Genomic DNA, 27,676 nt, shown 5'->3' with positions numbered 1-27,676 from the left:
CCACGAGATTCCACTGCCAAACCTGCTCCTCTCCCCCATGTCTGTATTTGGTGAATGTCACCATTGTATACTGGGTTGGTTCTCTCCAGTGTTTTTTCCAGTGTGGCTCCAAATGTGGTGAGCTTTATCCCAGCAGCACAGCCAGACTCACGGTTTCCAGTTTGATTCCTCCCATGGCCTCCACGCAAGTCTGTTATTTAGCATCTCCTTTCCTTCCTCCTGTTTCACCAGGGCATTTCTTCTGGACTCTGCTCGCTCTATTCCCTGCTCTATTACTTGAAACATGCTCCCTGCCTTCAATACAAAATCTGAATTTCCTGTCAAGGAAATTTCCTGACTGCCTTTTGCTCTAGGCTTATCTCTCAATCCCCAGACAAAACCATGTAATTCCATACCATACCACTGAAAGTCCTGGCCTGTGTGTGTGACAACCCCCTCCCTAACCCCTACATACCTTTCTTACCCAGATAACTCCTGCACAATTCAGCTCTGACATTATCTCTTTCAGGAAGAGGTCACAGAACAAACTCTTCCAAAACAGGCAAGCTGCCTTTGTGTTATCCAACAGTGTATTGTAGTGGTTTGACTTGCTCTACTTCCTAAAGTTAAGGAAGGTAGGAGTTTTATGTCTCCTATGCCTTCAGTTCTTTCTTAGTCCAGTACCTAGCACATAGCAGATGTCAACAAAGGGTTGAATAAATAAACTCAAAGTAGTGGACAAAAGAGTGAAATAGCATAGCCTGTGTGCTTCTCTTCACACACTTCCTCCGATTGCACAGATTGTGTTAAACCATAGATTAAACCACAGCCAATGACCTATGGTTCCAAGCCTGTGGATTTTATCCTGTTATCTATCATGTGGGACATGAGGTTTATACCCTCAGATCCAATCCCTGCACACAATGAATTCTGTGTCGGCTCTGTCCACAAGTTACCCCATCAAATGGCAGATACTTTAAGTCATGTACAGGGATCAATATGAAGCTAGGTACTGTAGAGTTTACATAAGGAAGAGAATGGCAGAGAGCCCTCCTAGAAACAAAGCTTTCTCAGTCAAGGAGGTGAAACCACATGAGTTGGTAAGGAATTATAGGAGAAAGTGACACTAGTGAATATTAAAAATCCAAGAGAGAGAGGAATACTTTCTAGGATTAGACTTGCTTAGGGATCCAAGGATGAGGACTTGACATGACTCTTAAGGTATTTTGATGGAGGGCTAAGTTTCCAAAGACAGTTAAAATACAGTAATATGAGGGTATCTCAAAAAGTTCATGAGAAGCTATTTATTTTCTTGTCAAAAACATGAAATCCATCCATATGAGGGATTCTCAAAAAGTTCATGGAAAATGTGTGTTATCAAAAAGCTAAGCATAGATTTCAAAAATGTTTTACACCAAAATAATTTTATCTTCTAAAGCCATTTTCCCATGAATTTTCTAAGTTTTTTTTAAAGATTTATTTTATTTATCTGAAAGTGACACACACACACAGATGTTTCACCCACTGGTTTACTCTCCAAATGGCCACAAAGTGAAGCCAGGCCAAGCCAAAGCCAGGAGACTGGAAATCCATCAGGGCCTCCCATGTGGGTGGCAGGAACACAAGCACTTGGGCCAACTTCTGCTGCTTTCCCTGGCGCATTAGCAGGGAGGTGGATCCAAAATGGAACAGCCTGGACTCAAACCAGTGATGTCAGCATCACAGGTGGCAGCTTAAGTCGCTGCACAATGCCGACACCTCCATGATCTTTCTGATACTCCGACAGAGGGAGAGGCAAGAATCAATGAGGACGGAGGGGAAACAGGGGTGATTATACATAGGAACTAAAAGAATTTCTAGAAATAGTAGGTTGTTTAAATGCAGATTCTTTGCCTCTCACTCCACCAAGATACTGTCTGTTTCTATGATCCTTGGATCCGAGCTGGCCATGGACCTTGGGCTGGCAATAGAAAGCAGTGGAAGTGATGTGTGAATTCCAGAAGAATGAGAAGCCACATGGAGGAGGATCAGAAGCCCCACTGACCACCCGCACCTGCCACCACTTGTGTGGTCAGGTCCTATGTGGCCATAGGCCTTTCAGTCCAACTGCCCATCCAGCCACCTGAGTGAGTCTAAGTGAACAGAGCAGAGGTACCAATCAGCCATGATACTGAACTGTGGAAATGGTTAATGGTTGGTATTCAAGCCCTCCATCGGGGCTGGTTTGTTATGCAGCAATAGATAACTGACAGGAGGCAGATGCAGGCAGGGATGAGAAATGAAGGCAGACCAAGAGAGTTGGAAGTCAACCATGTGCTGGCCTTTTGGCTCTGGAAAAGGCCTAAATCTCAGGAATGTTTCCAGCTTCCTGATGGATGCATTGAGCTATCAAGGTCTAATACCATTCATCATTCAAATCAAGTATTTGTAATTAAGAGCCTGGTTCTTGGCCAAGAAAGCTTAGCCAAGAAATCCAGTCACGTGGCTTCCACTTGCATAAGGACAGGCAATGCACCTGTCAGGCCAACAGCATATGCAGTCTTCCTGACAATTCGATTTCTCGTTGTAAATGGGTCATTTTCATGTTTTTTAAAACAAATGAAGGTTCATTTATCCCTACAATTTGATATTGAATTTATGATTTAAATTAAGAGAAACCTTTTCTGATTACTAAAGCAAAATATGTCAAAACTTTCAACTATTTAAAAGTGCAAAGGCGGGCCGGCGCCGCGGCTCACTAGGCTAATCCTCTGCCTAGCGGTGCCGGCACACAGGGTTCTAGTCCCGGTTGGGGCGCCGGATTCTGTCCTGGTTGCCCCTCTTCCAGGCCAGCTCTCTGCTGTGGCCAGGGAGTGCAGTGGAGGATGGCCCAGGTGCTTGGGCCCTGCACCCCATGGGAGACCAGGAAAAGCACCTGGCTCCTGGCTCCTGCCATCGGATCAGCACGGTGCACCGGCTGCAGTGTGCCAGCCACGGCGGCCAATGGAGGGTGAACCAACGGCAAAAAAGGAAGACCTTTCTCTCTGTCTCTCTCTCTCACTGTCCACTCTGCCTGTCAAAAAAAAAATAATAATAAAAATAAATAAATAAATAAAATAAAATAAAAGTGCAAAGGCACAAAGTGAAACTTTTCCACACTCCTACTTTCTATACCCCCACTAAAGCAGGATCAATAGCTTGGACTGTATAAATACATAGACACAAACATATATCTACCCTCAATTCATTTTTCACATTTATTCTTCCTTCAGATAAAAGCTGGACAATTACACTGCCCACAACTTCTGTAACCATTTATTTTGAAAGTAGTTTTACTTTTAAATTATTTATTTGAAAGGCAAATGAGAGAGTAAAAGGGGAGCAGGGGGAGAGAGAGAGAGAGATGAGATATCTTCCATCCATTGGTTCACTCTCCAAATGCCCACAACAGTTGGGGCTGGCCTGGACCAAAGCCAAGAGCCAGGAGCTCCATGTAGGTCTCCTACAGGGGTGGTACGAACCCAAATAACTGGGCCATGATCCACTGCCTTTCCAGATGCACTGGCAGAAAGCTAGATTGGAAGCAGGATAGCTGGGACTTGAACCAGGCACTTCAATGGGAGATGCAGGCATCTCAAATGGTGGCCTAACCCACTGCACCACAATGCCCACTAAAGTACATTTAAAATAAGAAAATTGCAAACTGTAAAAATGTACATTCCTCCTATTATTATACTAAGACACAAGAATAAGCATCCCTACACTTCACAAGTGCAATGATTTAATCCTAGGAAGAGTAACAGGTTCTTCTTTCCTAATGCTTCTTCCTCCCCTGCCCCCCGGCCATCTTTTGTGGTAGTTAGCACCATGAGGTTTGCTACTAACAGGGCCTCCTCTAAGTTAAATTGTTTCAACAGTCTCACCATGTGAAATTTATATAATCAGCTTTCTAAATGCCTATTCATATAAGAAACTCTTTATCTTTCTTAAAATTGCCTTGAATGTGATATTTAAAGTAATAGTAGATGTTTAGTCTCAAGGGTTTTTCTGTTTATCAGAACCCAAACAAGTGTTTGGAGCTCAAAGACCCATAAGTCTCATAAAGATGGAAGGGCTGAAGCCCATGGTGAGCAAACATTCCAGGACCTGCACAAAACCCCATAGAAAGGAAAGTTCTTAGAGAGAAGGTTCTGTGACTGTCACCAAAAAGAATTCCACAAGGTTCACTAATTGGAAGGCATTGGTACTTGGCTCCCTTAACTGAATCACCCAAATTAAAGAGAAGGCAAGGAAACTGCAATTATGTATTGGGACATGGTCTTACAGCAAAAGGAGTATCCTAAAAGAATTGCAGGTCTTAGTGCTTAGGAGTAGAGAAAAACTGACCCACAACAATTACTCAGAGACCAATGCACATAATACTTACGCTTTTGCTAGCTCCATTGATATTTGTTCCAAAGAGCGTCCCTTCGTCTGAGGGATAAACACAACAACAAAAGCCAGGGATGCCAGACTCATGATTGTGTATATAAAGCACACCCACGGCAGGCCAATGAGATCTATAAAGGATAAAAGAAATTGATTAGAAACGTGTTTTCTGTTTCTTTGATGCCATTCCTAAACAGCCGCTCCTAACAACCAGGAAGCGTTTTCAAACATGCTGGGAAAATAGGAAGCATGAATTAAAAATTTAGCCAGCTCTTGGGGCAAGTGTTTATTGTAGCAGTTAAGGTACCACTTGGGACGCCTGAATCCCTTATCAGAGTGCTTGGGTTCAAACTCCGACTCTGTTCCCAATTCCAGCAAGTGATGGCTCGAGTAGATGGCTTCCTGTCACTCACTAGAGAATCCTGGATTAAGTTCCCAGCTCCTAATTTTGACTCCTGGCCCAGGCCATTACAGGGCGTGGGAGGAGTGAACCAACAGATGGGAACTGTCTGTCTATCCAGCTGTCAAATAAATAAAAATAAGTAAATAAAATCTTCTTAAAACTTGGCCCATGCTGAAAGTTTCATGCTTACAAATGGCCCCACATTTCTCTAGTAAAATAAATTGGAGCTTTGCAACCGTCGCAATTTAAGCCCAGTTCCAGGGCAGGCATTGTGACACAGCAAGTTAAGTTGCCTTTTGGCATGCCCACTTCCTATATCAGAGTGCCTGGTTGCTCTGCAATTCTGATCCAGCTTCCTGCTAATACACCTGGGAGGCAGCCGATGATGGCCCAAGTACGTGGGTCCCTGTACCCACATGGGAGACCAGGATGGAGCTCCTGGCTCGTGACTTCAACCTGGCCTTCTCCTTGCTTGTAGTGGCCATTTGGAGAGTAAACTAGTGGATGGAAGATCTCTCTGTCTCTCCCTCTCCCTCTGTCACTCTGCCTTTCACATAGATAAATACATCTTTCAAAATAAATAAACCCAATGCTATCATCTTGATGGGTGTGTCTTTATTTTTCAAAATGGTAATGTATCTTTATTAATATAAAGAAGCACCTGCTCATTGTAAAAAAGGACTCTCCAACAACTGGAAATCACAATGAAGAAGGTAAAATATTTCTTCTCAGCCTTCTCATTGCCCCTCTTGGGAATCATCGCTGGAACAATTTGATTTCTATTCCGTAACAAAAACTTTTAATGGCATCTTTCTACAGATCGACTTTTCTTGGCATGACCTCACCCTCCTTTGCTCTTATTTGACTGAATCATTTTATGCTGGCACTATTTCATCCTTTTTTCATAGCTGACAGTGTATTTGTAATGTTTCCTGCTGGGTCCAGAGAAAACCAGTGTTAATGGATCTGAGAAAAGGCACCAACTTGCTAAGATTCATCTGCAAAAAGGAGGATCCTCTAGATCTAGCTGTGTCTCTTGCCACTTCTAGACAGAGATACTCATACAGTTCCATTGTAGTCACTGGTCAAGGTCAAGGTACGTTAATTGGTAAAAAGTGGCCCCGTGCCCTTGAGTCAGCAATATGCATTGTGCTGGCCCTTGGCTCAGCACCAGGAAGTTCAATGTGGCAGTGGTATTGAGAAAGAAGCTGGCTCTTTTTGAATATAGGCTCTACCCAACTGCAGACAAGATTTGCAAGTAGCCCTAACAGAAGAGCCACAAATCATAGTTGGTCAAGCAGGAGAACTGCCTGAGTTTTCGTCAGGGCTGTGTGGAAGGACAGAAGCAGGGTAACAACTTGTCGGTGAGCTGTGGTGCGGTGAGAAGCCGGGAGAGGGGACAGGCTGCAGAGCTTCGGGCAATTTCAATTCAGCTCCCCTCTCCCTGTGCCTGTGTCTTGCCCCCAGCTGATTGCTTAATGAAGTGTTCATAGGATTGGTCCTTCTTCCCGCTCTGGAGCATAAGATCAGAACCGAAGAAACGAAGAAACCCCAAAGCTGTCTCAGCAACCTTGTCCTCGTGCCGTATGGTCATTTTCAGTAATGGAGACCGCAGCCTGTCCTTGAGCGTCTCACTGCCAACAGAGGCAGCTTGTTCTGTTCAAAAGCGATTTCTTCCGGCGAACCCAAGCCTGCCTTTCAGAAGCCTTGCTTCGTTCCCTGGCAGGACACACTTTGAATCGACTCTCCCCACCCCTTCGCGACAGCCATTCAAATATTTGAATGTACCTCCACCCCTTCTCTGAGAATCCTCTGGTCCAAGTCAAACATCCTGAACTCTCCCGGCCTGGGTGACACGTCCTCGTCCTCCAGGTCACCCTCCTTGGACGGATGCACTATGGTTTTCAAAGAGCCTGCTCAGAAAGCTTTGCTTTGAGCGGAATGCGGCACAGCAGCTGGCTGTGACCACTGGAAGGGCTCACTGGCCCATCAGGAGCCGTCTGCTTGGATGGCTACAACTGCAATAGCATCAGAATGTTCGTTTCCAAGAGCTTGTTGCCAAGTAGAACCCTGCCTCTTTGAGGCCTCTCTCTCTCTTGTGTGCAGAAAATTGATTCTTGAAAGTGAGTAGAGAATGTCAAGCATTCCAATGAAATGTCACATAAAGGCTTTCGATCATCCTGGACTTTATCGGCTCTGTTTTGCTGACATTTAACAGAGAGCCCTTGCAAGCAGCTCCTCATTCTTCCTTAGCTCAGCCAGTATATTTGTGAGGCTTCCTGGAGATTCGTGCCGTCTTGTTTCTTTGCCGTCTTCATTCTTCCTTTCGTATTTTTCTTAGAAGTGGTGTGTGTGTGTGTGCGTGTGTGTGAGGTGAAGGGTGCACATCTATATGTGTGATCTGAGCAGGAGAGGTGTGATTAATGCTAATTACCAGTTTCTTTGTCTCCTTCAATCTTGTGCTATTTCTAGAAATCTAGGGCATAAATATCTGAAAATTGTATATAAAAATCCTAACCATACTTAATTAACAACTCCAAAAGTTGATTTACAAAAGTGACCACACTAAATACATCTGCATGTATATATAAACATATGTATATATATATAGAGAGAGACATTTCTTAAGTAAACATCTGCTTTTGAAAATCAACTACACATATCATATATATATATATATATATCCATGTCTATAGCTATAGAAATGATAGAAATGCAGAAACTGGGTCATTTCTTTCATAGAGATTTTCAGTCTGGATTTTATTGACTGTAGTCATGTCCCATGCACCACCTCTATGAAGGTACTTCAAGAAGTTCATGACAATGGAATTAAGAGCCTGCATTGGCCGGCGCCGCGGCTCACTAGGCTAATCCTCCGCCTAGCGGCGCCGGCACACCGGGTTCTAGTCCCGGTCGGGGCGCCGGATTCTGTCCCGGTTGCCCCTCTTCCAGGCCAGCCCTCTGCTGTGGCCCGGGAGTGCAGTGGAGGATGGCCCAGGTGCTTGGGCCCTGCACCCCATGGGAGACCAGGAAAAGCACCTGGCTCCTGGCTCCTGCCATCGGATCAGCGCGGTGTGCCGGCCACATCGCGCTGGCCGCGGCGGCCATTGGAGGGTGAACCAACGGCAAAGGAAGACCTTTCTCTCTGTCTCTCTCTCTCTCACTGTCCACTCTGCCTGTCAAAAAAAAAAAAAAAAAATTAAAAAAAAAAAGAGCCTGCATTGAAGCACAGCAGGTTAAGCCACCACCTGTGATGCCAGCATTCTGTAACAGAGTGTCTGTTCAAGTCCACCTGCTCCAGTTCCAATCCAACTCCCTGCTTATGTGTTTGGGAAAGCAGAAGATGGCTCATGTACTTGGGCCCCTGACACCCACATAGGAGACCCAGATAAGATGGAATTCCAGGCTGTTGGCTTCAGCCTAGGCCAGCCTAGGCCAGTGAAACTCTCTGGGGACTGAGCCAATGGCTGGAAGGCTCTCTCTCTCTCTCTCTCTCTCTCTTTTTCTCTCTTTTTCTGTAACTGCCTTTCAAATAAAGAAATAGATCTTTTTTTAAAAAAAATAAATAGAAAGGAATTAAAAGATAAGTTTACTTTAGTGAAAACATTTTTGAACTTCATGAACTTTTTAAATAATTCAGATTTGCCTTGAAATTTTAATGAAAAAATTTTGCATAGATTTAAAAAATTTGGGACACCAATATAAACTTATTTTTAATTCTATTTTTCTGTGTAACTTTGAAATACCCTCATATATACATGAATAAAAGAAAAGCCAATTCATTGACCAGTTTTGGAAGATGATGGGGGACTACCACACTATTTTGAAAACCAGCAAATAGAAAGTTTCCTGCACTTTACTTGCCTTTTTTATATAATCCACACAGAAGGGTATCTAAACAGCTAGTGAGAAAATATTTCTCTTTAGGGAAATACCCTATATAAAAATATAGAAGGAATGAGAGAAAAAAACATGATGGGTCTGGAAATTGAGCATCCAAGGAGGCCAGCTCCACAACATGGAGACCATCGGGCCTGAGGTGCTTCCCACGGTGGACACACAGGCGTTGTCACTGGCAAGGAGCTCTCAAGCTTCTCCCTGGATCTAAACAGCAACTTAGAGGAAACACAAATGACAGAGAGATGTAAGGCCTGATTCTGGAAAATTCTATGGAACCAATGACCCAGTTTCTCCAGTAAAAATGCAGGGGCAGGACGTGAGAGCCACACATCAGGAGACACATCCATCAACTGTAAATTATGTTTTTGAATCATGATTCAAACAAAGTATACCACATAATTATGAGACAAGTGGAGGACTGAAGGCAGAGTGGGTATTTGATCCTGAGGGGTGGTTATTACTCTTTCCAGATGTGATCTTCATATTGTGGTCAAGTTTCTCTAAATGTCTTATCTTGTAGAGGTCCAGGCTGAAATCTTATAGACACAATGACATTGCAAGTGGGATATGACTTAAAATAATTTGATAGGCAGAGTGTGCAGGTGAGTTTATGAATGGGTGAAGATTGGGAACTTCTTGAATTGGGTGGTGGAGGTATCAAGTTCACTGCCATTATCTGGACTTCCGAGTGGGTGAAAATGCTCACAGTACAGTGCTTCCCAGGGGCTTGTGCTTCCCTGACACTTGTCCTAAGAAGACTTTGGCAGGAAACAAAGGGTTCTTACCAGTTACTGTCAAAAATGTCAGAGAGATGAGGAGGTTGATGCCCCAGTTCATGCTAGAAGTTAACGCCATGGCTCGTCCTCTAATCCCACCGGGGAAGATCTCGCTGAGCACCAACCAGGGCACTAGAAGAAAGGGGAGAAGGCAGCAAAATCAGTGAAAACCCAGGGAACTGAGACCAGAGCACTGCACTCCCTCTGGGCTTGTGCTGGGGACCAGGGCCATTTCCTAACCGCAGCAGGACAGGACAGAAAAGGGACATGGTCTCTCCTCACCTCTGGCCAAGGGAGAAAGGAGTCAGGAGAAACATGAGGAGAGTTTGACAGTGGTCCCTGTGAGGAGTAGAGACAGGGGCAGGAAGTGCTGGTGTCTGATACAGGCCTGCAAATAGTGGTGGAGTCAGAGACCCTGCCTGGCAGCAGCACAGACCCAGCTTTGAAAATCTGCCAGGCCCTTCTGGCACCAGAGGGCCAGAGCCCAGCTGTGCCTGCTACAGGACCACGCCCTTTGCTGGAAACTCCTTTCTCCTGGACTTTGCAGAAATCTGGCACCAAAGCTAATGAGTGGGCAGGACATGGAGCTAGGAGGGCAGGAGGGAGCTGGCTCCTCCATCTCCTCCCACCTGGGCTTCCTGGCATGGGGCACACTGGAGAGAGAGAAGTTCTGAATTCAGTAGAGCTCCCAGGCTGGTTTATTCTGCCACATTGGACACTTGCACTTCTTCTGGCCATCAAACTTGATCAGAGGACTTGTTATTATTGGAGAGTGACAGGGAACATTATGAGGCCTGTCTGATGCGATTAGAGAGGGCAGGAGAAGAGCAAATTAACTTGTCTTTTGCTCACGGCCAATCCAAGCCAGTTTGCCTAATAAAAGAGCCACAAGGTCTTTCTGTGGGCTGACTTTACAAACATTTTTGCAACATTATCTCAGTTGACCTTACCAACCCCTACAGAGGAGGAACTAATGCTAGCCCTCCTCTGCAGCAGAGGAAACCAAGGTTTAGAAGAATTTATAACTTGCCAAGGTCACTGGGCTTGCAACGGACAGGGGTGCCATTGAACTATGGAATTCATGCTTTTTGATCGCTGTGCTCTCCTGGTATTGGCTCAATAAACATTTGTTAATTCATAAACAAGCATACACAATGTGCAAGGAACTAAGTCCTCCCTGCCACAGAATTGAATGTGTTTGGTGATTTATGTGTATCAGGGGACTTCAAAAAGGTAATGGGACATGTGTGTCATTAAAACACTGTGCACGGACTTGGAGGTACTTCACACCAAAATAAACGTATCTTCTAATTCCATTTTCTATGAACTTTTTCTTTTCTTTTCTTTCTTTTTTTTTTTTTTTTTTTTTTTTACAGGCAGAGTGGACAGTGAGAGAGAGAGAGACAGAGAGAAAGGTCTTCCTTTGCCGTTGGTTCACCCTCCAATGGCCGCCGCAGCCGGCACGCTGCGGCCGACACACCGCGCTGATCCGAAGCCAGGAGCCAGGTGCTTCTCCTGGTCTCCCATGGGGTGCAGGGCCCAAGCACTTGGGCCATCCTCCACTGCACTCCCGGGCCATAGCAGAGAGCTGGCCTGGCAGAGGGGCAACCGGGACAGAATCTGGCGCCCCGACCGGGACTAGAACCCGGTGTGCCGGCGCTGCAAGGCAGAGGATTAGCCTATTGAGCCGCGGTGCCGGCCCTTCTATGAACTTTTTGAAGCATTCTCTCCTTTTTGGTTTTAAAGGTTGATTTTATTTATTTGTAAGGCAGAGTGACAGAGAGAGGAAGAAACAGAGAAGGAAAGAAATTTTCCATCCACTGGTTCACTCCTCAGTGCTACAATGGTTGGGCTGGGACAGGCGGAAGCCAGCAGCCAGGAACCCCGTCTGGGTCTCCTACGTGGGTGGCAGGGGCTCAAGCGCCTGGGCCATCTTCGGCTGCTTTCCTGGGTGCATTGGCAAGGAGCTGGATCAGAAGCAGAGCAGCCAAGGCTTGAACCATCACTCCGTTATGGGATGCCAGCATCACAGGTGGCACTGTGCCACGGTCAGCCCCCAAAATACTGTTGCCTATATCCAGTTATTATATTGTAACACATAAATATGTGCAATTATTCTGTGTCAATTTTACATAAAATAATAACAGATACAGGGAGGACTCAGGAGCTGACCCAGCCTGGTTCCCTGCTGGCTGTGTGTTGAAAGGCTGGCATTGCTCTACCAACCACAAAATCCTAGCCCAGAGGAGCAGACTGGAAGAAGGAGCTAGAAGCCAGGCACGGCCCCACTGGCCAGCAGCCACAGGGGCTGCCTATGTTGAATTTGAGCAGTTGGCTGTGCCTTTAACCGAACATCTCCCTCTCATCATGCTCTTAATATCTGCTTGTAGAAATCTGCTGCTTTAAAGCACGAAAAAAAATAAATTGAATTGCAGAAGAAGATTAGAAAAATGTGGTTTCCCTTGAATATCCTCTCCAAGTGAATCTATACAGGATTACCTTAGGCATGGGAGATGATTGCCCCCAAAACAGTACAAAGATCCCATGTCCCCCATGCTCTCATCTCACCTCCCTTTCTCTAATCCCTCCACCCCAGAAGACCTTCACTAAGGTCTTACAGATTATACTCTTGGTGGAATCACTTTTCATTTCATGAGATCAGTTTAGTGCTCATAGAACCCTCTCTTGAGTTGGCAAGAATCAGAAATCCAGCTCTGGGGTAGAAGAACAGCTACATAATTCTAGTTAAGTCTTTGTAATGAAGGCTTGTCCTTGGACAAATACAGATAAATTATATAACTCAAAAATGTTATGCTTAATAATCTATGCCACAGACCATGTCCCTGCCTGCCATGGGTCAAGTGCTGCTGAGGTCCCTTATAGCCTTTTTTTTTTTAAGAGATTTATTTATTTATGTGAAAGTCAGAGTTACACAGAGAGAGAAGGAGAGGTAGAGAGAGAGGTCTTCCATCTGCTGGTTCACTCCTCATTTGGCTTCAACAGCCGGAGCTGTGCCGATCCAAAGCCAGGATCTTCATCTGGGTCTCCTACACATTTTGCAGGGGCCCAAGGGCCATCTTCTGCTGCTTTCCCAGGCCATAGCAGAGAGCTGGATCAAAAGTGGAGCAGCCAGGACTCAAACCAGCACCCAAATGGAATGCTGGCACTGCAGGCAGTGGCTTTACCCGCTACACCACAGCACTGGCTCCCCCCATAGCCTTTTGTTTTCATAGCCATGTGGAGGATGTGAGGGGAGGGGCACTCTCATTTTCTTTCTTTCTTTTTTTAAGATTTATTTTAATTTTATTTGAAAGGCAAACTGACAGGGAGAAAGAGAGAGAGTGAGAGAGAGAGAGAGAGAGAGAAAGAGAGAGAGAGAGATCTATTGTTTCTCTCCCCAAGTAGCCTCAAAAAATGGTCAGGGGTCAAGGATGAGCCAGAGTGAAGCCAGGAGCTCCATCCAGTCTCACACGTGGAAGGCAGTGGCCCAAGTACTTGAGCCATCTTTCACTGCTTTCTCAGGCGCATTAGCAAGGAGCTGGATTGGAAGCAGCACAGCTGCTTAACCCACTGCACCACAGTGCCATCCCCGCGGTTTGTTTCAGTAGAGGAGTTAGCTCATGTTTTGTTGCTCTGGTTTCCATCCCCATCCCCAACAGTTTTCCAACCTCTCTTCCCCTCCCCATCTTTCATCTGGATAGCCTCTTGGAATTATTTAGCGGAGTTTGGGGAGAATCATTGCTGGGCTTATCACAGCCACATCAGGCTCTAATGGGAATGAGCTGATCCTGCTGCTACAGGAAGTAGAGGATCTTGCTAACAAGAAGACAGGAGATGTTTGCATGCTCACACTGAGCTGCCAGGAGCTTGCCTGAAAAACCCAGGATGCGCACTGAATGTTTGCTTCAGGCATATGTTCAATGCAGCGTCTTAGCCAAGTCCTCACACAGTGCCACCAGTCAGAGAGCAACGAACTGAAGGTGGAAAAAGGGACTTCCCTCAGCCCCTGTTCTGATGGGAACTTGTGGCCAGGCGAGCCCTGCATCCGATGTTTCCAGAAATAGATGTAGCATTGCTGAAACCATCCATGTCTTTTTGATCTAGTGGGGGAGAATTTGAGAATTGATGTCTGCTTTATCCTATATCAACTGGATGCTGCAGCAACTGGCAAATTTTTAGACAAGGGTGTTTCAGCCTCCAAAGGCGGAGCCTGCTGAGTTGAAAATGAGGCTAGTATTTCAACAACGATTTCAGAACTGGAAAATCATAGGTTTTCAGACCCAGGAAGTAAAAATCTGCCGGTGGCCTGTGTGGCAAGAAGGAATTTACTGGAAGGGTCAGGCTCTTTTCAGGACAGACTTAAGCGCAAGACTGCAAGAATCTTGCAGGCCGCAAGTTCTCTACAGAGAGGCTGGGACTATCCCAAGCAGGAGGAAGAGAGAAGCTCAGTTTCACGACAGAGGCAAAGGTCACAGAGGTTTAAATCAGCACGTGGGGGTTTCATACCATGATCTTTATAATCACAGGTGGAAGTTGTTGTAAATCACTTGTTTTCCAACGTCAGGGCCCAATTCCCTCCCCCCTCCCCCAAGACAAATCTAGTTGTTTCCCTCCCTCCGGGCATCTTTCTTATTCCCTGTCCAATGATAGGCCAACAGGGGAGGCATTGTCCTATTTGCTGGTGTGGAATCCACGGAGAGCTCATAGCAGAGATACAGGGAACTCTTCCACAGGGAGCAGAGCACTGCCGTTCAGTGGGTCCTGAAACACCTCTCCCTGCTGCTACCGCTCTGCCTTCAACCTCAGCAAAGCCCAGCCAAGTGTAGCCTATATGTGTCCATTTGCGAAGGCCTTTCCCGTCTGCTCTAAGCTGCGGTAACTGAGGACACTTTGGACTTGGCGAGGGGGTGAGGGAGATGGCAATGGTTCTTAGATACGCAGCTCGTATTTCATAGCATATGAACTCATTGGAGCCGCCCCTCAAGGCTACCTGATCAGATGAAATTTACAGAGTGTAGGAATAGAGCCTGAAGGACAACTATGTTGAAGACTCTCTGTGTTGGTTGAGTACATGGAAGGACATGGATAGACACTCAGTGACAATGGCAGCCGCACCACTGGTGAGTAACCCTGCCTATTTCCTCCCTTCTACTTATCTCTGGCTGCTTGCCCAGATCTTCCCACAGAGACTGTCACGTAATCCGCTGCACTTTCAGACTGTAACCCTGTAGCTCTCCAGGCACTCTTTGGCCTGAGTTCTTCCGGAACCACCTGGCAAGCTAGCCAAGAGTTTGAAAGACACAGAGGTCTTGAGTTCTTGCCAGGCAACTCCTAGCAACTTAGGCGAAACTTCCATACTAGGGATGCAGGATTTTCAATAACTTGATTCCCCAAAGAGCTATATGCTATGTGTTATAGGTGTGAAGTCAAATGCTATGATTTTAATATTTTTATTTTTAAAAATTATTTGAAAAAGAGAGAATAAGAGGAATGAAGAGCAGCTGCGGCTGTGGCATGGTGGGTAAAGCCACTGCCTGCAGTGCCAATATCCCATGTGGGCACTGATTTGAGACCTTGCTGCCTCACTTCCAATCTAGCTCTATGCTATGATGCTATGGCCTGGGAAAGCAGTGCAAGATGGTCTAAGTGCTCGGGCCCCTGCACCCATGAGGGAGACCTGGAGGAAGCTCCTGGCTCCTGGCTTTGGATTGGCGCAGCTCCGGCCATTATGGCTATTTGGGGAGTGACCCAGCAAATGGAAGACTTCTCTCTCTTTCTGCCTTTACTTCTGCCTCTCTGTAACTCTTCTTTTCAAATAAATAAATAATTTTTTTTAAAAAAAGAAAAAGAATGAGGAGAAGATGAGGAAGAGAAGGAGGAGGAGGAGGAGAAAGAGGAGAGGAGGAAGAGGCCAGCATTATGACATAGTGGGTTAAGCCACTGCCTGCAATACAGGTATTCCATAGGGGCTCCAGTTCGAGTCCCAGATGCTTTACTTCTGAACCAGCTATCTGTTAATGGCTGGAACACAGTGGAAGATGACCCAAGTACTTGGGCCTCTGTATCCTTGTGGGAGACCCAGAAGTTCCTCGCTTCTGGCTTCAGCCCGGCTCACCTCCGGCTGTTGCAGCCATTCGTGTAGTGAACCAAGGGACGGAGGGTTTTTCCTCTCTCTCTTTCTTTCTCTCTCTTTCTCTGTTACTCTGTCTTTCAAATAAAATAAGTTTTAAAAAATAAAGAAAAAGAGGGAGGTGGAGGAGGATGAGGAAGAGGAGGAGGAGGAGGAGGAGGTAGAGGAGAAGGAGAAGAAGAAAAATGATGCAGAGACAGAGGTCTTCTATGTACTTTTTCACTCCCCAAATGCCCCAACAGCCAGAGCTGTGAAAGGCTGAAACCAGGAATCTTGAACCCAGTCCAAGTCTTGCATGTGATTGGCAGAGACACCACCACTTGAGTCCTCACCTGTTGCCTCACAGGATGCACATTAACAGAAAGCTGAGCTCAGGAGTGTAGTCGGGACTTGGACCTAGACAGTTTGATATGGGACACTCCCAAGCAGCTCCTTAACTGCTCCACCAAACACCCATACCCTGTGGTGTTATCACCTTGGCAAGCAGCATGCAGCACCTCTAGCTCTCTGTCTGCAAAAGGGTACTTCAAAATGTGAATCTAGAGGGAACATGCCCACTGTTTCCAACCAGATTTTGAATTCTGGCCCCATAAATTCTCTAAATGGAAAAATCACGTCCTTTAAAAAAGCAACTCCACCACAGGCAAGCATCTCTATCAACAGCAATGATGCGGTGGTTCTAGTTTCCCTTCCTTGCACTTCTCTCAGTACCTTTGCATTGTGCCCACTCAGGGTATTTTGTAAAAGAAATACCTTCTTCAATAATATTACTTTGTATTTCTTAAATGACACACAATGAAAAGTAATGAAATAAAACCTCATTGTCCCCTAATTTTCCTGTCCTGAAGATTTCCAGTCAAAGCCAATTGAAGTTATTCTTTTTAAAAGATTTATTTATTTATTTGGAAGTCAGTGTTATACACAGAGAGGAGAGGCGAGAGAGAGAGAGAGAGAGATCTTCCATCTGCTGGTTCACTCCTCAATTGGCTGCAATGGCTGGAGCTGCGTTGAAACGAAGCTAGGGGCCGGTACCATGGCTCAATAGGCTAATCCTCCGCCTTGCGGCGCCGGCACACCGGATTCTAGTCCCGGTCAGGGTGCCAGATTCTGTCCCGGTTGCCCCTCTTCCAGGCCAGCTCTCTGCTATGGCCAGGGAGTGCAGTGGAGGATGGCCCAAGTGCTTGGGCCCTGCACCCACATGGGAGACCAGGAGAAGCACCTGGCTCCTGGCTTCGGATCAGCGTGGTGTGCCGGCCGCAGCGCCAGCCGCGGTGGCCATTGGAGGGTGAACCAATGGCAAAAGGAAGACCTTTCTCTCTGTCTCTCTCTCTGTCTCTCTCTCTCTCACTGTCCACTCTGCCAAAAAAAAAAAAAAAAAAAAAATTAAAAAAAAAAAAGAAGCTAGGAGTCAGGAGCTAGGAGCTTCCCCTGGGTCTCCCACAAGGGTGCAGGGACCCAAGAGCTGGATCAGAAGTGGAGAAGCAGGGCCTTGAACTGGCGCCCATAAAGGACACAGGCACTGCAGGTGGCAGCTTCACCCGCTATGCCACAGTGGCCCCTGAAGTTATTTCTTAGAAAAATGTTTTAAGGGGCTGGCGCTGTGGCATAGCAGGTAAAGTGTTTCCTATAGTGCCAGCATCCCATATGGGTGCCAGTTCAAGTTTTGTTTGCTCCAATTCCAGTCCAGCTCTCTGCTATGGCCTGGGAAAGCAGTGGAAGATGTCCCAAGTTCTTGGGCCCCTGCACCCATGTGGGAACCCAGAAGAGGCTCTGGCTCCTGGCTTCGGATTGGTGCAGCTCCGGCCATTGCGGATGGAAGACCTCTCCCCCCCCCCCCCCCCGTAGGTCTGATTTTAAAGGAAACAAATAAAATCCTTAAAAAGAAAAAAGAAAAAGAAAAGAAAAATATTTTAAGGGAAAATGAACTAAAGGGAATAATCCTAAAAAAAAAAAAAAAAGAATGTAAGTCAAAATGGAATCCTTCTGTGACCAGGTACCAGTGGGGAATAAGAAAGAACCTGACCAGGTACCAGTGCAGAATAAGAAAGAACCTGACCAGCCACCAGTGTGAAATAAGAAAGAACCTGACCAGGTACCAGTGCAGAATAAGAAAGAACCTGACCAGGTACCAGTGCGGAATAAGAAAGAACTTGACCAGGTTCCAGTGCGGAATAAGAAAGAACCATGGCAGTTGCCTTCAAATTTTCTTGCTTGTGCAGACTTTCAGGTAATTTGAAAAGCTAAGTGTTCTCATTCATTTGCAGTAGTCCTTCTTATCTGCCTCTCTTATCTGTGGGAGACACTTCCCAGAGCAGTGGATGCCTGAAACCATGGATAATACTAAACCCTATGTGTGCTAAGTTTTTTCTATACATATGTATCCATGATGAGCTTTAATTTATAAATAAGACACAGATATTAACAATAATAACTAATAGAATAAACAATCATAACAATATGTCATAAAGAACATTGTATGAATGTCGTCTCCTCTCTCTCTCTCAAACTCTCTCTCAAAACCTCTTATTTTTAAACCCCAAACTCAAAACCTCAAAACCCCAACTTTACTCCTTGGCACATCTGAATTGCCAGCATCACTACTCTTGTACTTTGGAGCCGTTATTAAGTAAAATAAGCCTTACTTGAACACAGGCACTGTGATATGGCAATAACTAATTGATAACTGAGATGACCACTGAGTGACTAATGGGCAGATAGCTTATGCAAGATGGATACACTGGACAATGGGGTGATTCATCTCTTGAACAGGATGGAGCAGGTAGCCTGAGATTTTACCATACTACTTAAAATGCCATGCAATTTAAAGCTGATTGTTTATTTCTGGAATTTTCTATTTAATATTTTGGAGCCACAGTTGGCTGAAACCAAGGAAAGAAAAACTGTGGATAAAAGAAAACTTCAGTATAAGACAATATCTAAGATTTATTCACCATAAATTTAAATATTAGTAAAAGGTGGACTTTTTATGATATGTAAACTGGTATTTAAAATAAAATAACTATATAAGATCACTTATTTCTAGAATAACATGATGCATTTCTACTTTTTAAAGATATGAAATTTATTGTTCTTACGAATAAGTAAAATTGGTGGGGAGTTAAGGAAATTTTGAAATAGCAATACCACCCAATGCTTTGAATTAACAACGGAAGTTGTTTGTGATGATATACAGTTGGTAACTTGCTAAGGTCATCATTCATTTTGTTGTTGTTGGAAACATCTTGGTTTATGAAAAGCCATTATCAAATCATTAGAGTTATTTTTCAAAACCTACACTGATATTTCCAATTGTCTTTTTGATTAGTGTTCTTAAGTTTTTATCACTTAGGACATGTGCCATAATAAGATTTCTGATGAGTAATAAGTATGCTTTCTTTTAAGTGGGAGAACAGTTGTAACTTGGGAGATGGGAAAGGAGAAATTTTAAGAAGCATGTCTTTCTGAACTTGAAACTGTGGAAATCGATTTCCGCTGAGGCATCATTGAGCGAATACTCTGGGAAAAGTGAACCTCCTCGGGTCTGTGTGCTTCAATTTGCAGTCCACTGAACCAGAGATCAGAATGTCAAACACAGAAGGAGCGAGCTACAAGAAAATAGTCTTTTCTACGATGAATAGAACTTGAATGCCATGGCTACAGATGCGATAGTGCATGTCATACGTCTTTTCATTATTGAAGCTTCAGATAGGAAAGTATTACAACTTTTAATGCTGCAAATGTTCCTTGGAAAAATTCTTAACATTGTCTTCTGGAAAACAATAAAATCACAAATGGAGCCTTATGTTTATCACAATAATGTTAAAACCTTAAGCTGTCTCTGTCATGACTTGGTTGTCCAATATTTACACTTTTCAAGGACACAGAACTATGATTGAAGAACCAGATTAAGAAAAAAGTTAGGGGCCATCGCTGTGGCTTAGTGGGTAAAGCCACCGCCTGCAGTGCTGGAATCCCATATGGGTACTGGTTCGAGTCTGGGCTATCCCACTTCCGATACAGCTCTCTGCTATGGCCTGGGAAAGCAGAAGAAGTTCTTGGGCCCCTGCATCTGCGTGGGAGACCCGGAAGAAGCTTCTGGCTCCTGGCTTCAGATGGGCCCAGCTCCGGCCATTGTGGCCATTGGGGAATGAACCAGTGAATGGAAGACCTCTCTCTCTCTCTCTCTCTCCCTGCCTCTGCCTCTTTGTAACATTGCCTTTCAAATAAATACATAAATCTGAAGGAAGGAAGGAGGGAAGGGAAGGGAAAGAGAGAAAGAGAGAGAGAGAAAGGAAGGAAGGAAGGAAGGAAGGAAGGAAGGAAGGAAGGAGGGAGGGAGGGAGGGAGGGAGGGAGGAAGGAAGGAAGGAAGGAAGGAAGGAAGAAAGGAAGGAAGAGAGGGAGGTAAGCATTATCTGGGCATCGTAAGTAATGCAGGGCCAGGGACCTGGGAATCTGCAACAACTTGAGCACAGAGCTTGCTGAGGTCAGTGTTGTCACTATCAGAAGTATGCACCTGGTGCCTAGACCACAGCTGGACACTCACTACCACTAATAACCACACGCACTGAGTCCTGCTGCACACAGGCTCTCATGGAAGGACCTTTCATAGCCTGCTTCATTTTAATCCATGATTATGCTGTGAGGTAGATACTGCTGTCCCATTTTCTAGATAAGGAAACTGGCTTTCCCAAAGTCTTGTCCTGTGAAGCAGGGAATCAAGGCCAGGAAGTCTGATGCCAAAGACTGGTCCAATTTTTTTTTTAAAAGATTTATTCATTTATCTGAAAGTCAAAGTTAGAGAGAGAGAGATGAAGGAGAGAGAGAGAGGTCTTCCATTTGCTGTTTCATTCCCCAAGTAGCCACAATGGCTGGGGCTGAGCCAGGCTGAAGCCAGGAGCCTGGAATTCCATCCAGGTCTCCCATATGGGTGCAGGGTCCCAAACACTTGGGCCACTTTCCACTACCTTTCCCAGGCCATTAGCAGGGAGCTGGATCAGAAGTGGAGGAGCCAGGACATGAAATGGTGCCCATAAGGGATGCTGGCATCGCAGGTGGCGGCTTTATCCTCTAGGCCATAATACCAGTCTCCTGGTGCTAGGCCACATGTCAGCACTATGTTGTACAGCCTCAGCAGGATGTTTGCTGTCCTCCTAACGCTTCAAGTTAATATCCCCCTCAGGGCCATTTGACTTGCTATATCCCTGATCAAAATTCCCTCTTCCAGCTCTTCACACTGCTTTCTTCACCCAGTCCTTAGCCCAGAGCTTGGCCTCCCATAAATGCCCTCTGTGACCATCCTACCTCAAATAACCCACCTCCAGGCATTTTCTTCTGTGTTTTCTTTTTCACTCTTACTTCCACCTCAATTTTAACACTTCTCTCTCCTGAACTTATGTAACAGATGTACATGTGTGACTCTACTTCTGATGGGGTTATTTCCTGGTGAACATACTGTGATTGAAAATATCAGAAATCAAAAAGCTGCTTAATACATACAACCTACCTCACATCCTAACTCAGTAACATGGCACACTGTCAAGGATGTTTGTCCACTCTTGCGATCTTGGAACTGAACGGGGGCTGTGGGTCACCGCTGCTGCCCAGCATCACGTGAGAGAGAGTGCCTACTACATACCACTGGCCAGGAAAGATCCAAATTCAAAGTATGAGCATTTGGCCTAGTGGTTAAGATCTTTGTTAGCATGCCTGCTTCCCATACTGGAATGTCTGGGTTCAATTCCTGGCTCTGCTCCCGATTCCGATTTCCTGCTAATGCAGACCCTGGGAGGCAGTGGTAATGGCTCACTGTTGAGTCCCTGCTACCATGTGTAAGACCTGGATTGAGTTCCTGGCTTGGGAGTCTCTCTCTCAAATAAATAATTTTTTAAAAAATTCAAATTACAGTTTCTATTGAATATATACCAAATTTGTACCATAGTAAACTTGAAAAATTCATGTCAAACCAGCCTTAGTTGGGGACCATCTGAATTCATTTTCTTGCTTATTTCATGTTCCATCACTAGCTCCAGGAGGGCAAGGTGCAGGTCTTTCTTGTCCCTTCCTGAACCTCTAGCACCTGGCACCAGGCCTTGCATGTAGTGGGTGAATGAGAGAATCAATGAATCCCCACCATCCTCTTCCTCTGTCTTTTCTTTTGGAACCCTCCAAGATAATCCCTTGTTGGAACTCCCACACTATTTTAGTCTTCAGAGTTGGTAGAAATTGAAGGAGGTTTTTTGATGTCACTTGTCATTCAGTCTTCAGTGCACAACATTGCACTAGAATACAAACACAAAACTAGTCATATCTTCATTGCCTAACTTATGGAAAAGATATTAATCATGAGATGAAGAGGTTAATTAACTAATTTATGGACACATGGATTTTTGGATTAAAAAAGCTCTGGCAATTATTTTTAAAAGAACAGCTGCACTTACTTGCTCTACATTACAGTTGCCATTGTAAGGAGGGCTGGATTTCTGCACAAGTTCACTTCAAATGAACTCATGATATGACAATGCTATGTCTCGGGGATTAGCGCATCATTATCTAACTGTGTAGCATAAGTAGAAGAGAACTCTTTATATGGCTGGCTCTATATCTTCACAAAGTCAAGAATCTCCCATACAAGAGAAATTTTCAGTTATTAAAAAGAGCTTTGGTTGAACAATTGCTAAGATGTCTGTGTCCCATATCCAGGTGCAAATGGGAACTCTCTTTGTGTCTCTCTCCCTCTCTTTCTCTGGCTTTCAAATTAATAAATAAAAAGTTTAAAAAATAATTAAACAGAAGCTAAAATGATGGTCATGATTTGGAGAGTCAGGGTAAGAATTTGATCTTATTTGGAGCTAAAAGATGAAGTATGGAGAACAGAATATTTAATGATATTTAATGAAAGCCTTTAATAAAGTGTACCATGTATCTTGATTTCATTTGATGGAACAGTTTCAACATTAGTTACAGAGAAATGGATGACAGGGGCTCTTAACTTTTTTTGAGTCCTTTAGTAGGCTTCTTAAAATAATACTTTATATTAATAAAGTACATGGAGGGGCCAGCGCCATGGCTCACTTGGCTAGTCCTCTGCCTGCAGCACCAGCATCCAATATGGGTGCTGGATTCTAGTCCTGGTTGCTCCTCTTCCAATCCAGCTCTTTGCTGTGGCCCGGGAAGGCAGTGGAGGATGCCCATCGCCCAAGTGCTTGGGCCCTGCACCCGCATGGGAGACCAGGAGGAAGCACCTGGCTCCTGGCTTCGGACCGGTGCAGCGCCAGCCATAGCGGCCATTTAGGGGGTGAACCAGCAGATGGAAGACCTTTCTCTCTGTCTCTCTCTCTACTGCCTATAACTCTGTCAAAAAAAATTAAGAGTAAAGAACATGGAACTGGCATTGTGGTGTATTGGGTAATGCTGCTGCCTGTAACACTGGCACCCCATCTGGGCACTGGTTCAAGTCCTGGCTGCTACACTTTTGAACCAACTCCCTGCTAATGTGCCTGGGAAAGCAGCAGAAGATGCTCCAGTGCTTGGGCTCCTTCACCCACTTGGGCGATCTGAAAGCTCCTGGCTCCTGGCTTCAGTCTGGCCCAGGCTCGGCCATTGCAGACATTTGGGGGAGTGAACCAGCAAAAGCCTCTTGAATTCACAAACTCCGATCTTATTTAGACAAGGCCATATTCAAAGTGAAAGTTCTCTCTTCCCTTCATAGAAAGGTACCTCCTTCTTTGATGACCCATTCTTTCTACTGGGATCTCACTCACAGAGATCTTTCATTTAGGTCGTTTTTTTGTTTTGTTTTGTTTTGTTTTTTTTTTCCCCCACAGTGTCTTGGCTTTCCATGCCTGCAAAACTCTCATGGGCTTTTTAGCCAAATCCGAATACCTTAAGGGCTGATTCTGAAGCCAGAGTGCTATTTAGGACATCTGCCATTCTATGAGTCTGCTGTGTATCCTGCTTCCCATGTAGGCTCATGCTCTCCTTTTTAATTCTATCAATTATTTGCAGACACTGGTCTTATTTATGTAATCCATTTGACACTTACTCCTATCTTTTTGTTCAATTATGAACTTAAACTGATCACTTTAACAAGTAAGATGGCATTGGTACATGCCACCTTGATGGGCAATCCCATTATTTTATAGCTAGGGAAATAGAGGAACAGAAAGTAACATGATGTAGTGCATACATTTTAACCTCAGAATAAAAAAAAAAAATTCCTGGCAGAAGAAAACCATGCTGTGATCTAATATAATTACATAATGTTGTTCTAAGCCAGCCCCTATTTAAGAAGGTTTAATAAGGATGGTTTAATGTTGCTTTTGACTTCACTTTAGAACAGCAAGTACTTTTCCTTTTATAACTCTATTTACACCAATGATATGTTTGTCATACAAGCAATAAACTGTAAATGAAATACCTGAGTGATAATCGCATCGGGTTAATAAGTTTTATAAAGCTTTCAAGACCTGGTATGAAAAGCTTGCTCCTAATAAAAATCTTCTTTAAATTCCAGCTGGTTCCTATAGTTTATACCAGTGCCTTAGAATACAGTTTTGAGGATTGAAAATGTGATTTGCAAGGCATGTTTTTATAGAAAAGAAAAAGAAAGTACAACACAAATATGCGTGTAAAGGACCGATTGGTGACAAGAAAAAGAAAAAGGACAACTATGCAGGTTCCTTCTGCAAGCTCTAGGAGAATGCGTAGCCCCAGGCTGTGGCTGTGGAATGACAGGGCTCTCTACTGAGAACGAGATAGTTCTGTCTGAGGACACACTTCCCTGCTCTGCCACCCTTGATTCCCCAGGGCAGTCCTTGGAACTGTGATTACAACCCTGAGATGGAAGCATTAACTCCCTCTCAAATACCCAAACTTTCTTCAACCCTGCCAGTCTCCATCTTCCTAGCATTGATTTTGGTCTAAGAAGTTCTCAAGCAAACCCTTCTCTCCAAATTGTACCAAAGAGCAAAGGTGGCCCAAAAAATCGAGGCCTACTTTCAAGTACTCTGTGTCCAAATTGCCCAAATAACTCCTGATGGCTTAACAAAGAAAAGCTCTAAGTGTCTCCCAGGAGTTGTTTTTGAGAACTACTAAAATTCCCTGCATGTACAGACAATAACAGAGGGAGATTTTTTAAAACCAGGCCTACGGGGTGGACAGTTCTGCACTAAACCTCTGCCAGGGACTCTGGCAGGCAAGTGTTTCGGGCCCACAAAGTCCTTAGCCTACCGACCAGACAGCTTGACACAGATGGTAAAGCACACTGTGAGAGCTTTCCTGTATCTGCAACACAGTTTTGAAGTTCTTTACCCCCCTCTCCTTAAAAACTCAAATGCAACCCAACATGATTTTTAAACAGACTGATGTGGCTCTGAAATAAAGAAACAGAAAGAACATGCTAAGATGTCATTTTTTTCCCATTGCACACCTGACAATCTAATAACTATTATCGTGACTAAACCAAAAGAGGAACTTACAGAAGCTACCCACTATATCAATAGGACTAAATTGTGTTATTACACTGTGCCTTACATTGATATTCTACTCTACAGTATCCAAAGTGCTGTCCTATGCATTACCTTATCTAACCCACACCTACTACACTCTCAGAGACTAGACAGATATTATGACGCCTATTTCATAGATTAGAAAGAGTTTAGAGAACAGCAGTGACTTAAAGATCACACAATCTATAAATGGAAGAGCTCAGATTAAACCCTAGATTTTCTGATGTTAAATTTAGGCTCTTTGCAGCCCAGAATGGAATTCTTCCATACTAGAAATACAACAGTAGTTCATACAAATTAAAACTTCTGTGAAAAGGAGTGATTCATAGAGGAGACAAGATTTTCATTGAACTTCAAACTATGAAGGATGTGACAGATTAGAGGGAAGAGGAAGAGGCTGCAACAAGGATTTTTTTCTGTAGAATGGTGTTATAGGGATAGGGAGATAAAGGCAGGGATAGGCGGGCTCTAGGGAGAGGGCCAACTCCCCCCCCTTTTTTTTGGTGCACTTTCCCATTCAGGAGCCCACCAAGGCCTGACCAATCATACCCCCTTTCACGCTCCAGGAGCACTGGCCAACAGCTAGACCCCTCCAGCCCCAACTCCTTCTGGGCTTGTGGGTAGACCCCAGCCCAATCAGCAATGGCTCCACACCCTGAGTCAGGCTGCCACACCAGGTGATGTAGATAAAAAGGAAGTTAGATTACCTAGTAAACACCAGGGATGCACTTCCTCAAGGGACGTCCAGCTCTGGGGTCCCCTCTTTGTGTCTACTACTGGGGAGCTCTGCTGTTGCATTCTCCTGTTTTGCTTTGTTCTCTTGGTCCCCTAATAAGGCACTCTCACTTTGCAATTTGGATTCTTTCCTTATTTCCATACTGAAAGAAGTCAAGCATCAGGTAGGGGTGCCCTGCCGTTATGGTAGAGGGAGAAGCAGAGCATGGCCTCATTGCACAATGCCAAGTGGCATCATTGACTATGAACGCTAAGTAGAGTCTAGGCCACTTCTAAGGAATGGTGGCCTGGGAGCACAACTTCACAGTCTACAATGTTAATAATGCCCCTAGTATCACACAGACACCCCAGGGAGAGTTGGGAAAGATGACAGGAGTCTTGAAAACCAGAGTTTTAGCTGTCAAAGATGGTGAGATAATAATAAAAAGAGGAGAGGATTAGCCTGCAGGTGCCTGGGGTTCTAGTCTTATATCTTCTCGACCTCAATCTCTTGGATTTTCTTATTTCTTTAAGAGGAAAATGCTGCAGTAGGTAATTTCTAGGTTCCTTTTCATCTTGAAAGCCATTTGACCTTTCAGGTGTAGAAAGTAGGAAGGCATAGAAGTTTTGTGAGCACTGGTGACATGAGGCAAATGGCACTGAAAGAACTCTGGGATAAAGCATGGAGGATAAGCAAAGGGCCTGGAATGGAAGAGGACTCTTGGTAGGGAGTCCCAGTAACCCAGGAATGAGACCACAGGGTGAAACTACAACGGTGGAAATGGTACACAGGGAACTACCTGTGGGGAAAATCCAAGCGTGTTCAGTTATTGACTTGACTGGACCCCAAACATTCGTGCTGAGTACTGTAGGAGTGAGTGCTCCATGGAGAAGGAAGGGAAGAGGAGGGGACCCTGGTGTTCGGCTGCGGATGAAGCATCAGAGTGGAAAAGTCTAGCAGCCTTGGGAAAGAGGAACTGGAAGTCGTATGAGACGATACAACTGGCGATATGGGAGTGCAGCAGCTCAGGGAGCTAATTAACGTTCCTGAGAAGACACGCTCGCGCGCCTGCCTAGTGCATTAGCCAAAGAGCGTTTTCAGTTTTATAGCTAAAGAAACAAGGGCCAAGAGGCATTACTGAAATGACCTCATCTCTCTCTCTTTCTGTAGCTGGAATGAAAACTAAGCATATGCCTTAATAACTAACATTTTAATTTTTTAAGTGCCTAGAACAACCACTAGAGACTGAATTCAGGGCCATTTACATCCTTTCTCTATCTTATTTTAAAAAAAATATTTATTTACTTGAGAGGCAGGCTTACAGACAGACATAGAGAGAGAGAGAGGTCTTCCATCTGCTGGTTCACTCCCCAAATGGCTGCAACAGCGAAGGTTGGGCCAGACCAAAGCCAGGAGCCAGGAGCTTCTTCTGGGTCTCCCACGTGCGTTCAGGGGCCCAAACACATGGGCCATCTTCTACTGCTTTCCTAAGTCATGAGCAAGGAGCTGGATCAGAAGTGATCTAGCTGGGACTTGAAGCACTGCCCATATGGGATGTTGGCACCCCAGGAAGGTGCTTAACCTACTACACCACAGTGCCGGCCCATGTCCATTCTTAGTCGAGAGTTTATTAATGTGGTGATTTTATACAGTCATGTTATCTAAGATGGAACTACATTTCCTAGAATTCCTGTCCCTGTGTAGTTCTAAATTAGGGTTGGCAGGAAGGGAAATTTGCATGAGATTTGGAAGGCCAAAGTGGCACATCAGCTTGTGTGTGTTTGTGTGTGTGTGTGTGTGTGAGTGTGAGTGGGGGAAAGCAGAGAGACAGACAGAGAAGGGAGAGGCACATAAAGAG

At 44.8% G+C, this 27,676-nt stretch overlaps 1 protein-coding gene across 1 annotated transcript in view; it reads right to left on the bottom strand.

The window, feature by feature from the left end:
- Positions 1–27,676, bottom strand: part of SLC2A12 (solute carrier family 2 member 12) — a 60,144-nt gene that overhangs the window by 8,548 nt on the left and 23,920 nt on the right. The window contains exons 3-4 of the mRNA XM_002714749.6: positions 9,475–9,597; positions 4,385–4,517 (exon numbers count right to left, since the gene is read on the bottom strand). Coding sequence (XP_002714795.4) covers positions 4,385–4,517; positions 9,475–9,597 — 256 coding nt within the window. The remainder of the gene's footprint in view (positions 1–4,384; positions 4,518–9,474; positions 9,598–27,676) is intronic.

This window comes from Oryctolagus cuniculus, chromosome 5 (assembly GCF_051225735.1).
Source record: "Oryctolagus cuniculus isolate XC-2025 breed Fujian yellow rabbit chromosome 5, ASM5122573v1, whole genome shotgun sequence".
In the NCBI taxonomy this organism is placed as follows: domain Eukaryota; kingdom Metazoa; phylum Chordata; class Mammalia; order Lagomorpha; family Leporidae; genus Oryctolagus; species Oryctolagus cuniculus.
Note: the sequence above shows the minus strand (reverse complement) of the source record. Positions and strands in the feature narration are given on the sequence as shown.